The following is a 16,378-nucleotide window of genomic DNA, read 5'->3' on the forward strand; positions in this document are numbered from 1 at the left end:
AAACAGCCTGAGAACTGGGAGTCTGGATGGGGAATAACCATACTACATTGAGTTCAGGGCTGTGCACACTGGAGAGAGAACAGTGGGATTAAATTTGGAGTGATCAGGGCTGTGCAGGATGCACTGGAGAGACAGGGACTCCTAACTGATGGGTAGAAAAAAGGCAAGCTTTCGCAGCATAACCTTTGCCCAATAAACACTTTTATGTAAGAGGACCTATGTGCTTTGTTGTTTGGAACTTGGAGTTTATTTCTTTTTCCTTTGAAGAGGTAAAGTCCCTCTTCAGAAACTGAACTGGAAGGTAAGTCCCTGATGCAGGTCCATAGGTAATCATGGACAGTCAAAGGCCGAAAGGCCAGGGTCTCAGGCAAATCCATTCATAGCATCTTGTAAAGTAGGTTGTTTTTTTACAAAAGCTGATGCATCTCTGAACCAGTTAGTCTCGAAGGTGCCACCTTGTCCTATTTTCTGTCTGACTTCAGGCTAACACAGCTAATCACCAGTCTTCTGGATGTAAATGTGAAAATTCATTTCACTGCTTAAAAACACATTTGTCTATTTGTAATATAGAAAATGATAGTTGTACACTGAGACACATCAAGAATGAGCTCCAGAATATGAAAAGTAACACATTTGTGAGTCTGCTTTCAAAAGCTGAACAGAAAAAGTTAATAGACAAAAACATAATGGAAAGATCAAGTGATCACTCCTGCATCTAATGCTGTATATCTTCTTGACCTACACTTCCTGGGGCAAAGGTTTGCCTGATCATTTTTATTCAGTCTGTGACATTATAATGGCTGCTGCAAATTTCAAAGGATATAAAAACAAACAATTCTAACAGAGGCAGCAATGTGTAAAAGCAAGAAGCAGCCGGATGAATGGAATCTCAGCAAAGAATTAAAAAAGCACTTGCTCTTACTCTATCTGCAGCAACAGAAATATGTGCAAAATTATGGTGTAGTACCACATGTACAGAATGAAACTGATTGGTTCGGGGAATCAGCCATTAAAGAAAAAAAGAAATAGACTGAAGACCTCCACTGATGAAAACCTGGTAATTGTGTTTCAAAATTTAAGATTAGAGAGGGTAAGCAAAGCTAAACACTTGACCTAATATCCAGATAAAGAGTATCCAGGAGGAAACTGATGATTGTGATGATAATGACAAAGATGCATCTAAAGTAAGTGAAGCTAATAAAGAAAAAGAAGCTAATATAAAGCAAAATGCTTGAAGAGCTAGCCAGCTGCATATCTAGCCCACATGTATTTAAGTACTATGTTTTGGCTTTACTTTTGCTTAATTTGATGTCATTTGTCACTGTTCAATCTTCAATGCTCAAAAGGATCATAGAAAGTTAGGGTGGTTGAAAGGGACCTTGGGAGCTCATCTAGTCCAACCCCCTGTTCAAAGCAGGGCCATCTGCAACTAGATCATCCTAGCCAAGGCTTTGTACAGCCAGATCTTAAAAACCTCCTAGGATGGGGAGATTCCAGTTTCTCTGGGTAACCTGCTCCAGTGCTTTACTACTCTCCTCACGAGAAAATGTTCCCTAGTATCTAGCCTAAAGTTCACTTCCTGCAACTAGAAACCATTGCTCCTTGTTCTGTCATATGTCACCATTAAGAAGCCTAGCTTCATCCTCTTTGGAACCCCCCCCCTTCAGGTAGTTGAAAGCTGCTATTAAATTCCCACTCAGACTCCTTTTCTCCAGACTAACTAAGCACAGTTCCTTCAGCCTCTTGTCAGAAGTCACGTTCCTCAACCCTCCAACCATTTTCATTGCCCTGAGCTGGACACTCTCCAATTTGTCCATATCCTTTCTGCAGTGGGGGGGACCCAAAACTGCACGCAGTACTCCATATGTGGCCTGACCAGTGCCGAATACAGAGGACTAATCACTTCGCTCAATCTGCTGGCAATGCTCCTATTAATGCAGCCCACTATACCACTAGCCTTCCTCACAACAAAAGCAAACTTATTTGGGAATCTTTTCAAACTTTATTTTCAGAAATAAAGGCTCAAAAACAATCATTTTGGAGTTTTCAATGACGTATTTCAGAAAACATAACTGAATTATTGGTATTGGTGGTAGCAAACAACAAAGTTAGCTTATATTCAGCTTATTATCCACTGTAACCCCAAGGTCCTTTTCTGCGGAGCTGCTGCTTAGTCAGGCATTTCCCAGGCTGTACTGGTGCATGGGATTGTTTTATCCTAAGTGCAGGATTTCCCACTTGTACTTATTGAACCTCATGGGATTCCTTTTGGTCCAATCCTCCTATCTGTCAAGGCCCCTCTAAATCCTACTAGCCATACCCTCCAGTGTACCGACTACTCCCCCCCAACTTGGTGTCATCTGCAAACCTACTGAAATTGCACTCCATCCTATCTTCCAGATAATTCATGAAGATATTGAACAAAGCCTGCCCCAGGACTGACCCCTGGGGCACTCCGCTTGATACCAGCTGACAACCAGAAACTGAGCCACTGATCGCTAGCGTTTGAGCCCAATGATCCAGGCACTTTTTATCCACCTAATACTCCATTCATCCAACCCATACTTTCTTAGCTTGCTTGCAAGAATGTTGTGGGAGACCATATCAAAAGTTTTGCCTAAGTCAAGGTATATTGCATCCACTGCTTTCCATGTACCCACAGAGCCAGTCGTCTCATCACAGAAGGCAATCAGGTTGGTTAAGCATGAGCTGCCCTTGGTGAATCCATGCACACCTCCTAATCACCTTCTCCTCTCAGTGCTTAAAAAAGGATTCCTTGAGGACCAGATCCATGATCTTTCCAGGGCCTGAGGTGCAGCAGACCAATCTGTAGTTCCCCAGATCCTCTTTCTTTCCTTCCTTAAATATGTGCATTATATTTGCCCTTTTCAATTATCTGGAACCTCTCCTGACCACCATGAATATTCAAAGATGATGACCAGTGGCTCTGTAATCACATCAGCCAACCCCTTCAGCACCCTCGGGTGCTTCACATCTGGCCCCATGTACTTGTACATGTCCACAGTTTTTCTAAATAATCCCCAGCCTCTTCTTTCACCACTGTTCACCTCCTCCCCAAACTGTGCTGCCAGGTGCAGTAGTCTGGGAGTTGACCTTTCCTGTGAAGACTGGGTAAAAAAGGGGATTTGAGTACTTCAGCCTTTTCTGCATCATCTGTCACTAGGCTGCCGTCCCCGTTCAGTAAGGGACCTACATTTTCCCTGATCCTCCTCTTTTTGCCGACATACTTATAGAAACCCTTCTTGTTACCCTTCACATCCCTTGCTAGCTGCAGCTCCAATTGCACTTGGCCTTCCTGATTTCATCCCTGTGTGCCTGAGCAATATTCTTATACTTAGGGATCTACGTGAGTCATGCCGAGGCAAAAGAAAAATCACAGGCTTGTTGTGGCATGTGGCACTATGTTCACGGTCTTTTCATAGTATCCCTGGCCCCAGTGATTGACCCAGGAGCCCTGACAACTCTGTCCCCTGATGCTGATTGGACAAGCATGCTCAGCATGAAGCCCAACCCCTTGCTGCAGATTGGAAAGGGGCAGGTCTGCATAATGGGCAGCACTCTCCGCCAATCAACAGAAATGGGTGGAGAGGGGCAGTCACCATCTTTGCTGTTCCTATTCATGCCAGCAGCTTCTTGCAAAGTACCCACCAGGCTGTGAGCCCAAGCCAGGCCACAGCAGCCCTGAGGATTGCTGGTTCCCACTGGGGAGTCAGCATGTTATTTTTAGTATTTTTTTCCTGGCTGTTCCAGGCCAAAATTGTTGGTATTGCCATTTTCAGAGAGTTTGTGGAAAACACTCCTTTCACTGTTTCTGCAAAAAATGAGAAATTGCTTAATAGGGTAGATCCTTATTTGTACTCCTCCCTAAGTCTTTTATGCATGTTTCCATTTCTTGTAAGCTTCCTTTTTGTGTTTTATCTCATTCATACGTTCCTTGCTAAACCAAACTGGTCTTCTGTCATACCTGCTAGTCTTTCAATACATCAGTATGGTTCATTTATGTACTCTCAGTAAGATTTCTTTAAAGCACAACCAACTCCCCTGGACTCCTTTCCCCTCAGACTGGCTTCCAAGGGGATCCTGCCCATCTGTTCACTGAGGGAATCAAAGTCTTCTTTTCTGAAGTCCAAAATCCTTACTCTGTTGTTCTCCTTCCTTCCTTCCTTACCCTCAGGATCCTCAATCCTCTAATGGTTGCTGCTGCCCAAGCTGCCATCCACTTCTACATTCCCCATCTTTTCTTACCTGTTTATGAACAGCAGGTCAAGAAGCAGGTCATGTTAAATATTTAAATTTAAAGGTGAGTAATTTAATGTTCATATGTAAATATTACCTAACCACATTTAAGATATGTATTATTTTTCACTTTTTTCTGTGCTAAAAATAGCTGAGTTAAGTACTTCTGTTTTTTGGACACAAACAAAAGTATCTAACCTGTTGGTGATTATAAAATATATTTTTGTTACTGTTCTTAATCTCTTAATAAATTAATGCTTTAAAGCTATTTTACCATGTTTATATTATTTGACAATACTTGAGACAAAATTATTTTTGACCAAATACCAATAACCCCAATGCATGCTAGTTAAACAACTACTTTAGTATTTACATTTTTTAATTCTACATTTGCCACTGCTGCTCACACAACTCTCTCCTCTTCAATGCTAAAGAGTAGTAGCATGAAGCAGTGCAGACAGTAAAAGATGCATCAAGTACATAATACTAAGTGCTTGGTTTAAAGGTGGGAAGATTGAAGATAGTTCTTTAAAAAGCTACTCATAACTAAGGAATTTTCTGTATATGCTGATGAAAAAGAAGCACCAAATGCTAACCCAAAACATTGTACTGAGGGAGATGAAGCTCAGGTAGATACTACTACCAAAACCAGAATGTCCAGTTCTTCAGGATAATTCAATTTACAGTCAATTGCTGAGGAGGTCATAAAAGCCACATGACACTACCCTTAAAGTGCAAACCCTTCCTGTTAAAAAAGCATGGTAACCACAGTAAATTCTGCCAGCTAGTCTCTGAAGCATCCTCTATATAAGCATGTCTTACAGAACTTCTTTCCAGAAAGCCTCAGGTTCAAATCTGGCAAAGAAATTCTTATTTTAATAAAATGTTTTCATAGTCATAAAACAATAACTACCTAAATAATGATAAGCCACTCCATGTACTTAATGAGACAGCTTTAACATTGCTCAAGTTTCTTAAAGTTCAGTCTGGGGTTTTCAAAATATAATACTACCTTGGGAGAAGCTACTGCTAGAAAAGAAAAGTCCGTAGTGAAGGAATTTGCAAGTTATGAAAGATACTGCAACCCTAGCAAGGATATTTTTATTGTAACATGCACCTATCTTCAGATACAGATGACACAAATTACACAAATCCAGATAATCTGAAAGAAAAGCTGAACTTTCACAGGGGTAGGTCTTGTAACTCTTCTAATACTATATAACACTACTCACATTTTCAGCAAAACATCTCTCATTTTCAAATTCAAGTTTGTTTTCATTATTTTAATAATTTACAAAGACAATTTATTTAAAATTAAACCTTTGAAACAGAACCTTACACTCCATAGAGATACCTTCATGCTATTCTCTCAGGGCATGTGTATATCACAAAGTTACTGCTCCAGGCAGAATATCCATCAAACACACTGCACTGGCCCACCTAGGTTACTTCCTGAAGCAGCCTAAATCTCATTCACAAGGCTTTCTGAGACAGTAAGAAGCACTGTTTCTTAACACATGAAACATTCATTGCAACTATGCAGGCATAAAACAAGTACTCACCTGGTAAGTGTCCCATAGCCTTATGGTACACCGCAGAGGAACTTCTCTCATCAGCAAGTTATTCATCCAACGGAAAGCAAATTGCAAGTATTTCACTTCATGTTGATCCAGGTGCCTGTGTATTTGCTCTGGAAAACAAAACAAATACTTTTGGTGGAAGTTTTTTGCAGTTCTAATTATCAAATCACAATCTAAAAATAACTCAAAAGGAAAAAAAAAACCAATAGTTTGCATACAACCTGTTAAAGTCAAAAGAAAAATACAGAAAAATGGAGGTATACAACTATTTTGGATTTAGTTTGCTGCCCTTAAGCTGGTTAGATAAATGCAGTTATAGTAGTTTAAATACAGAGTAAATGCCATTGATTTACCAAGTACTTTGAACTTTGTACAACATGCAGTAAACAGAAAAGTACAATCATAATAATTTATATTTTACTGTAGGCTCTTTCAAGCAACAGCCATGTCTACTTAAGTTTATAAAATGCACAACAGGACTCATACTGATTGGATAATGAAAAACAAAAAATGAGTAATGAAGAATAGAACAAGGAAACTGAGAAATGTTAAGCACTTCCATTAAATATATGACTGAATATAAAGGATGCACAAATTGTCATAGAGTCATAGAAGTAGGGTCAAAAGGGACCTTGTAGATCTTCTAGTCCGACCCCCTGCCCTAGGCAGGAGAGAAAGCCAGGCTTAAATGACCCCAGCCATGTAGACGTCAAGCCTCCTCTTAAAGTGGTGATGGTTCCCAGGTAGGAGCCATCACCACTTCCCTTGGAAGTTAGTTCCAGATCCTAGCTGCCCTGACTGTGAAGTAGTGCCTTCGGATGTCTAGTCTAAACCTACTCTCTAACAACTTGTGGCCGTTATTCATTGTTTCCCCGGGCAGTGCTCGGGGGAACAAGGTTTCTCCCAAACCCTGCTGGTCCCCCCTAGTGAGTTTATACACATGGCCACCAGGTGGTCCCCCCTCAGCCTTCTCTTGTGAAGGCTGAATAGGTTAAGGTCCTGTAGCCTCTCTTCATAGGGTCTGCCCTGTTCTCCCCGGATCATGTGGGTGGCCTTCCTTTGGACCCTCTCAATGCTGCCCCACATCCCTCCTGAAGTGCAGGTCCCAGAACTGGACACAGTACTCCAACTGTAGCCTGACCAGTGTTGCATAGTGGGGGAGGATCACCTCCTTGGCCCTGTTTGAGATGCATCTGTGGATGCACGACAAAGAATGGTTAGCCCTACTGACCGTGACCTTGCATTGTCGGCCCATGTTCATCTTGGAGTCAATGATGACTCCAAGATCTCGTTCTGCCACTGTGCTCTCGAGGGAGGAGTTTCCCAGCTTATAAGTGTGCTGCTGGTTCCTACTGCCCAAGTGCAGCACCCTGCAGGTGTCTGTATTGAAACCCATCCTATTTTCGTTAGCCCACCCCTGTAACCTGTCCAGGTCCTGCTGTAATCTGTCCTTCCCTACTAGTGTGCCCACCTCATCCCAAATCTTGGTGTTATCAGTGAATCTGAACAGGCTGCTTTTGACCCCATCGTCCAAGTCACTAATCTAATTCTACTTTCACTTAATGCTGAAAAAAAAAGTGAGGAAGTATGCTGAAGAGCAAGCATCCTTTAAAATAAGTGTTAACTATTTGTAAAATAATCAACTCTAAACATAAAAAATAACAGAATATTAATGTATATGCAAGAAAACAAAAGACTCAAATGCGCTACAATGAACATGCTTCCATAATTTTGCAACCCAGCTGACTTCACATTTCTCAGCTGAAAAAATAAAAACAAAGCCAAGAAATAGTTTGGGGTTAGTCAATTTTAAGAACAGATAACACATTAATACACTGCATTTCCAACTGTATAATATAGTTAAGGAAAGTAACTATGTGCCTAAATTGGAATATTTATTATTTGGAGACTGGGGCAATTATGCACGTGGCTTTTCTCTCTGTTCGAATATAACAGACAAATTAAATGTGGCTTGTGTTTATTAAACATGGCTTGCTATTGTACCTCTACATAAAAAGGGTAACAAAGACTCACTTGCTTCAGAAGGCTAAGTCTAAACTAAAGTTGTGCTTGATTAACCTTTTGCTGGACAAGTTACAAATGCAGTGTTGCCAACTCTCATGATTTTTGGAATTGTTCTTAAAGTCTATGCTTTGGGAATATGAAAAACTTAGCTTTCTTTTAGATAGATAGATAGGTATCAAAATATATCTATATAGATACATATATATATAGATATATATATAGATATACACACACGGCAGAGTGCTGCCATGGTGGCATGGATGGAGTGGGGGGGCGAGGCCAGCTCCAACCCCACCATCACGGCGGCACTCCACCACCTCCAAGAAGCAGGGCCGGGAAAGAGGTGAAGCCAGCGGTGCTGGAGGTGGTGGTGGTGGTGCAGGGTTCTGGTGGAGGGGAATAGAGGGCATGGTAAGGCAAGCTTCCCCCTCCCCCGGAGGTGGCAGTGGCATCAGGTTGTGGGTGATGACACTCCATCCCTGCCCCCCGTCATTCTTACAATGCCAAAAATTATGGGAGTTGGCAATACTGCAAATATTACATTAAACATTTTAGTTATACAGCAGTGGTCATATTCAACCAGTGGAATCTTAATAAATGTTTTTAAGTATACTCTAAGAAAACTAATTACTAAATTCTAAATTAGATAGTCCTTTGGATCAATAAGTGATCTTGGATCTTGCCACCCAATTCTCTAGTCCATATTCATGGGAGTGGTATTAAAAGCTAATTCATAGAGAGGTAGATACATATCTTCCCTTTTAAACTTATTTCACACTTTTCAGACATAACCAGAAGAGACACTGAAAAATGGTGATAGGAGAAAGCCAAATGGTTATAGCAAATAAAATAGAATTTACCCAATTAAGTAAAGGCTTTGGGACAATATCTGAAATCTCCAAATCCTTTAAAGCAAGGGTGTCAAGTTACTGGTGGCCCATGGGAAGATGTGGCTGGGGCAGTGGCCTGTTGCAGGATCTAGAATCCTTGGGTCCCAGTGAACATGGCAATTGGTGCCAGGAGGACAAGGGCAGGCTGATACAGCCCCAGTTGTCTGGATGCTGCTTTGTTTGATGCCACTGGCATAACCCTACCTGCTCAGCTGCTGGTTCCACTGCTGCCCCATTCTGGAGCTGCTGCTACCACCATGCACCTCATGCTAGAGGTACAAGTGTGGCCATGCTACAGAGCATGTGACATAATTAGCAGCTCCAGCATGGTATGCTCTAATGCTGCCACCACTGCATGCCCTACCTCAGAGCAAGAGCTGCCCCTGCCACATCAGCTACATGCTTCAGGCTGGAACTATCACATGCCTTAGGCAAGAAGACCCCTCCTTTGAAGGAATCTATTAACTAGCTCAGGGGCTTTCAACCTTTTTTGGTTGGTGTACCCCCAGCGGTGGGGGCAGCGGATCAAAACTGGAAATGCGGGTGGCAAAACTGGAAGCACCCCTGCTTCTCCACGCCACTGCTGCGTACCCTCTGGGGCCTTCCCAAGTACCCCCAGGGGTATGCATACCCCTGGCTGACAACCCTTGAACTAGCTGAACACAGCTTACTTCACATAACAGCACTTACCTTCTAACTCCCAAGGTTCAGTACAATGAAGACAAGATGTCTACACACATACAACCAGAAATTTTATTCTTCTGAACATACAGTTTGCGCACACTCAGCAAAGACTAACTAGAGCTTAAAAGCTAAAAATCAAACTATTCCATATTCACTGAGCATGCTCAAACCCCTGAAAGGTCCTACACATACGTAGATAATGAACATGCCCTTATGCCATTCCCACAGATAGGTTGAGGATAATTCAGACCAGGATCACAGGACTGAAGCTGGATCTTCCCTGTAATGACTTGTGCTGCTTTCTATTTAGAAGCTCTAGTCCCTCATGAAGTAAGCCACTGGTTACAAAAGTTTATATTCAATTTAGTTAGTCTATGAGGTGCAACTCTACCCTGCCTTCTGCCTTGTTTTCACTGAGGCAGGGCTGGAAACGGGAACTAAGAGCAGGAAGCCTCTCTCTCCTGTTTGCTTAACAATCCCTGGTATAACCTCTCACAGGTTATCTTGGAACCAGAAAAAAAAAATCATATATTAAAAGTTAAACACCTACTATAACATGTTTATTTGATCACAAAAAAAAATGGTCATGATTTGTGTTTGCGTAGTATATATAAAGGTGATTGCATAATAGCTCAAAAATAAAGTCTCAGTCTTGTATATTGTGTGGGGTGTGGTTGGTGTTTATGGTGGGGTGGGAGCTTTGTGAGATCGTATGGCTGTGTGTGGGGAGTGTAGGGTATGTTGTGGAGGTGTGTATATATGTGGGGGAATTTTGGGGGGCCAGGGTGTAGGTATGGGGTTTGTGGGGTGTAAGGGAAGGTGGGGTGGTGTTCTGACACCCCCCCACACACTCCTCCCCATCATGCATAGCCCCTGCTGCTAGCAGCAGCAGGCAGTAGGCCCTTGGGGTGCTCATAGCTCAAGCAGGTACTACCACCCAGCGGCATGTGGCTCCAGCCAGTTCTGGGAGCTACACAGAGCAGTAAGGAACGGGGCCAGGCCAACCAGCAGGGCTTCCCGCAGCCCATGTGCAGCTCCCAGCATTCGTGTGCCACTGAGGGGAAGCCCCACATGATAGAGCCAGCTGCCTTTCCTGCTCGTTCCCTGTAGAACGAGATTTAGTTAAAGCACCCCTGCCACCATTTTGAAGTGTGGGATACTGAATACACATGATGCTGCAGGCACTTTAAGTAGAGTGGCTCTAAGAGCCACTTGGATTAATCCGCCACCCCCTCCACCCCAGAGGATGCGTATAGGCGCCCTTAAACACTGAAATAAAAATCAAGAAAAGAATGGAGATTTAAGATGTGGTGCACAGATATAGTTCCATTAAAAATAAATTAATAAAATGTGCATTTAGAATACTTTAATGAAAAACTAATTTTTAACTCCTGAAGCATTTTAAAATTGATGATGCACTTAAAAAATATGGAAGAAACAGGTTTCAGTTTGTTAAGGTATCATAATAGCCATTTACTTTTGAGACCACCTTTACATGGTTTTATTTCAATTCAGTATTTAATACTACAACCAGTTATCTAGACATTACTTTAGGCTACACAGCTATTGCACCTAAAGAAAATGATCTGGGACAAAGAAGCACATGGAGTGCTGTCCATTATGAATAACAATATATAACACTGTACCCAGAATGCATATGTAGTTTTTACTTTTTTTTTAAACAAATTAAGCTTCCAGTAATGATTTTCATTTTAAAATCTTCACATCAACTGCTGCATAACACCTCTGTCCTCGGTGGCTGTGTGCTGAAGGAAGAACAGTCATTTCCCTTTGTATTACCACTTAATTACTGTATATATTAAACAGTGTATCCAAGGCAATGTTTTCTGTATTTAAGCATAAAACTTAAAAAAAAAAAAAAAAAAAAAGAGAGCAAGCTTTGGAGCCTTTTACGTTTTCACTTTCTATATGATTAAAGTTCTTGAATGCCTTGTAGCCACCATCCGCTATTCATATATAGTAAAGAATGAATACTGTTCATCAGTCCATTCTCTAGGTAAATTTAGCAGCAAGTTTAAACCACTGAACTTGGACATGTTAACTTACCATAGGTACAAAAATGTCATAATCAGACACCTACACTGCTGACTACTAATTGAATAATCCCCTACAACAAGAGATACAGAAAAATACATTTTCTTTCATAGTATACTTTGGAACATTATACAGGGATTTTGATCTCCATATACCAGATAATTAAATCTCATCTGATTACTTTGAAAGTAAGTAGTAAAGAGTGGTAAACTGTTCCAATTGTGTTACCTTGCCAGCAGTTTTTAATAAGTATAATGAATTCTTTTGGATTGCCTCCTATTCTAAACATATTGAAAAATAGACTCCTAAACTTTAAGTGTTATTTGTAATTTATGTAGATTGGAACAGGAAAAGTATAAATTGAAAGAGATTCATTCTTTCTACTTTATAGGTAATTGTGAGCAGATGCTATCCCATGGATAAAGGTAATTGAGATAGCAATAATTCTAAACTTAAATTTTCCATTTTGCTGCAAGTACATGTAATGAATAAGTAGGAAAGTGTAATTTTGTCATCTTTCAGACTTAAAAACATTCTTACACAAAGTACTTATACAGCAGTTTATGATAATAAAATTATTCTACAGTTGCAAAAAATGATAGTTCTTATATTAAAATGCAGAAGAAATCATAAGTATCTTTGTTTAGCACATTTTTCAACACTTTCAACCAACTATTCACAAAATGAAATTTTGCTGAAACAGGTCTCCTTGATTAAAAGTAAAAACAAATTATACAGGCACATCCAATGTCAGGTGTATTATAAAAGGTATTACATATAATGTGTATTATAGATACACAGTGCATTTCACTATATGATACATATTTATTCCAACAGCTAGCAGAATCCTACTGTGTAGCCCACCTTAAATAAAGGGAAAGATTCTCTAGTATTAAGAGGAACTTGGACTTCTAAAGGAAATTTTATATACCTCTCTCTTATATTAACCACTGTATTTACAGATACTCAATCATACTGAGTGAAAAGGCTTTAAAATCAGCCCTTAGTAATGGCATATTAAGATAGCATGAATGGGAATCTTCAGGTGGAGATCAGAGAAGTTTTTAAACTTGAAGTTAAGAAGCTGATTGCTTATATATTTTGATTAAATCAATACAATACTTTGTTGGGCCTAAATAATGTTTGGATTGGAGATCCAGGGAACCAGTTTAAGTAAACAAAAATAAGGGAATGCTAAAATACTCCTGAATAGAACTGGAGCTCAACACATGCTTTTACATCTCCTCATTTAGAACCCAAGCATCCAAAATTGTGGTAGATGCCACAAACAGACAGATAGTCCCTGAGTCCTTGCTTCAAGATCTGAATCACAAAAGGCACCAGATCCTCCAACACACAGAGAGGGGTAGTTAATACTGTTAGTCTAAAGTCAGGCAGAAGGCAGGGAAGAGTGGCATCTCAGTAATAGGCATCTGTCTGTCTCACAAGACAACAGAATTGTGCTGAGTAAGGCACCAGTCACTAAACATCTTTGGATGTGGCTGTAGAGCCCAATTCTTGAGTTACAGTCCTTTCTATGCTTATCATATATGAAGTTTGTATCAAACAATCCTGAATGTGGTTTGGGGTTCTTTCTGAGGCTTCTTCTTTCCTCTGTATGTTGGGCTCTTCTTTCCTCAAAAGTCTTCATTCCATGCTTAACAGACTGATGCCAAGCACTTTGATCCTCAGCAATCTTCTCCCAGTCTTTTGGCTTGGTGTTCATTGCCTTTATATCTCTTTTGCAAGTACCTCTGAACTGGAAGTAAGGATACTTGTGTGGTCTTCTTCCTTGGGTGTATGGCCATCATCCATTTTCCACAGATGACCAAGCCACTGAAGTCAATGCTGACTAGGACAATGGATATTCAGTGTGATGGTACATTCCACGACTTCACCGTAGGCAACTTTGTTCTGCCAGGAAATTCTTATGATGCAGCAAAGGCAACAGAAGTGGAAGCTGTTGGGGCACTTTTCTTGAGTAAAGTATATGGTCCAGGATTTGCTGCCATACAAAAGGGTGAGGATGACAGAAGCATGATATACTTTGACCTTGGTCTTAACTGTCAGTTTGCTGTTCCACACTTATTTGCTCAGCATGCTCACTATACCTGAGGCCTTGCCAATAAAGGTATTTAGTTCAGTCTTAAGTGACAGGTTGCTGGTAACAATGGAGGCAAAGTACATACATCTATTTACAAAATTCAATACATTTTCACCTATTGTGATCAATGTTCTAGCCCATAACATTGTTCTTCTTGATGCTGATTGTAAGATCAAACTCTTGGCCAGCATGAAAGAAGGGACTGGTGAGGTTTTGAAGGTTGCTTCCTATGCAGGCTATCAATGTAGTAACATCAGCAAAGAGCAGTTCATGAAGCAGAAGTCTCTGCACTTCAGTCTTTGCTCTAAAGTATGTAAGGTTGAATAATTTTCCACCTGAATGTGTCTGTAGATAAATTCCTTTGGTGGTGGTCCCAAAAGCATACCTCAGAAGAGAAAAGAAAGCCCCAAACAGGGTCCTGGTAAGGACACATCGCTACCTGACTCCATTTCAAATCTCAAAGGCTTTAGACATCGATCCATCGTAGCTGGCTGTTCCGCACATTCCATCATGGAAAGAGTTCTGGTGAACAGTTAATCTTTTCCAATAATTGGAAGAGACCTTTTCTGCTGACAAGGTTGAAGGCCTTGAAAGCGACAGAGTCTCCTTTGTTTCCTACCTTTATCTAGGATTTGCCAGAGTGGGAATATAATATCTATGGTGCACCTGCTAGCTCTGAAGCCACATTGTGACACAGGAAAACACCCTCAGCAAGGATCTGACGTCTTCTGAGCACCACCTGAGTGATGATATTTCCAACAATGCTTAGTAGTGTAATGCATGGTAGTTGTGACAGCCACTACAGTCACCTTTATTCTTGTTCAGAGCAACTATACTCTCATCTCACATACCTTGTAGCACTGTCCCTATAGTCCAATAGGGAATAAGAAGCTTGTATAGGTAGGAAAGAAGTATAGGTTTCCTGCACTTGATTCCTGCAGGAATGCCCTTCTTTTTCTAGCGCCTTGGCAGTGTCCAGATTGTTTATGGCCTTACTTAAGTCCTCAACACTTAGAATATTATCAAGCTCTTCAAGAACAGACAGCTCCCAATGAAGATAAGGGCTGTATCAGTGATGGTACTTTCCCTCAAATGGAATATACACTATCTAAGTCAGAGAGGCATAAGCTTTCGTAAGCAACAGCTTTGTCAGATGTTACCATCTGTTTAATGTTACTATCACAAGCAATCTCAATGACTTCAAGCTAAGAAGTCAATGAATGCAAGTTAGGAGCATGTATGTGTTGGCAGAACCAGGGCTAAAGGCCCCCAAGACATTGACTAATACCAAGACGCCAGAACCAGCTCTACGTGTCACTGCAACCAAATAATATAACTTTTATTTACACTTTGCTTTTTTACACGCACACACACACACATGTGTGTGTAAATAAAAAAAAGCTACGGTTTTCACATTTCCAAAGTGTAGACTTTAAGAACAGTGCAAAAAATCAATGAGGTGGCAGCAGTGTGTGTGCGTGTGCGTGTGTGTGTGTGTGCGTGTGTGTGTGCGCGCGCGTGTGTAGAAAAGCAGAGGGTAAATAAAATTTGTATGATTTGGTGCAGTGACACCTAGAGCTGTTTCTGCGGACTTGGTGGTATCAGTCGGTGGTAATTAACACTGCTACCAATCTCCTGTTGCCAAATTTCCCACACAGGCCCACATAGCTGAATCGGGCCCCAGCCAGGCTGTTACACCATGCCTGGATTGGTCCCTGGCCCAGTGCAGCTGGATTGGACCTACAGACCAGATCTGGCCCACAGACCAACCTGGCACCACTCATCCATCCTACATGACAAGAATGACGGCAAACCACTGGGCTAGGCTACTGTTTTGCACTTGTGAAAAAGAAACCATTCCAATGGGTGGATAAATTATTTAAGCAAAGAAAACACTGCACCCAAAAGAAATTCATGGTACATTAAAGCTAAGACTATAAAAATTGTGAAGTTTGGTTAAAGCAACAGGGATAGACATAGTATTAATATGTAATCATAATACGAATATGCTGGCCAAAAAAAGAGGTGAAATTAAAACAAGCATCAAAATTGAACTGATATATTAGTAAGAGAACTAGCATTGCTATAAAACCTTAGGAAATAAAGCTTATTTGGAAAAGAAAATCAAAACAGCAGATGTGATGTCTAAAGTCTACTACAGATATATTGGCAAACCATCCTCATATAGATGCAGAATATACTGGCCAAGCAGTGCTTCTGCCAGTACAGCTCCTGCCAGTTTCCCCTGACAAAATAAGTTATCCAAAATAATTACAGTTACATTAGCATGACTGTTAGAACATTAAAAAGTATTTTAAAAACTACTATACACAGCTATAACCAACATATTGACAAAAGTTGCTAAAGACAGACACTTGCAATTTAATGCACTCCACCCAAAACAGTACCCAATTTTACCCTAAAGCAATAAATTACCTAAGGTTTTGTAGCAATGCCAGTTCTTTTCCTATACATTAACACAAGTTGTGATATCTGTTTTGATTCTATCACTTAGCTCACCAGCATATCTACATCAAAACATGGTATTAATAATAACATGCATCACTGCTAGGCTTTCTGTACATTTATTGCTTCACATAATCAATAAAAAAAATAGCTTGTGGGATGTGAGGTAGAAAATATATTTCTGAACATAGTTTTAAGTATTAACTAAATGTGCCAGCAACTGGCATTTTATTCCCTTTCATTGCTAGAATGTGTCACAAATACAAGTCACACATGAACTGAATGTTGAAATAGTTACTTTTGATCAAATATTTCAG

General features: G+C 40.6%; 1 protein-coding gene across 1 annotated transcript in view; it reads right to left on the reverse strand.

Moving 5' to 3' along the window:
* The window catches only part of TBC1D22A (TBC1 domain family member 22A), a 559,372-nt gene that overhangs the window by 193,804 nt on the left and 349,190 nt on the right, over positions 1-16,378 (reverse strand). Inside the window, exon 11 of the mRNA XM_019509364.1 lies at positions 5,820-5,947. Coding sequence (XP_019364909.1) covers positions 5,820-5,947 — 128 coding nt within the window. The remainder of the gene's footprint in view (positions 1-5,819; positions 5,948-16,378) is intronic.

The sequence above is a fragment of the Gavialis gangeticus genome, unplaced genomic scaffold (assembly GCF_001723915.1).
Source record: "Gavialis gangeticus isolate Ggan-Ray unplaced genomic scaffold, GavGan_comp1, whole genome shotgun sequence".
NCBI classification, from domain to species: domain Eukaryota; kingdom Metazoa; phylum Chordata; order Crocodylia; family Gavialidae; genus Gavialis; species Gavialis gangeticus.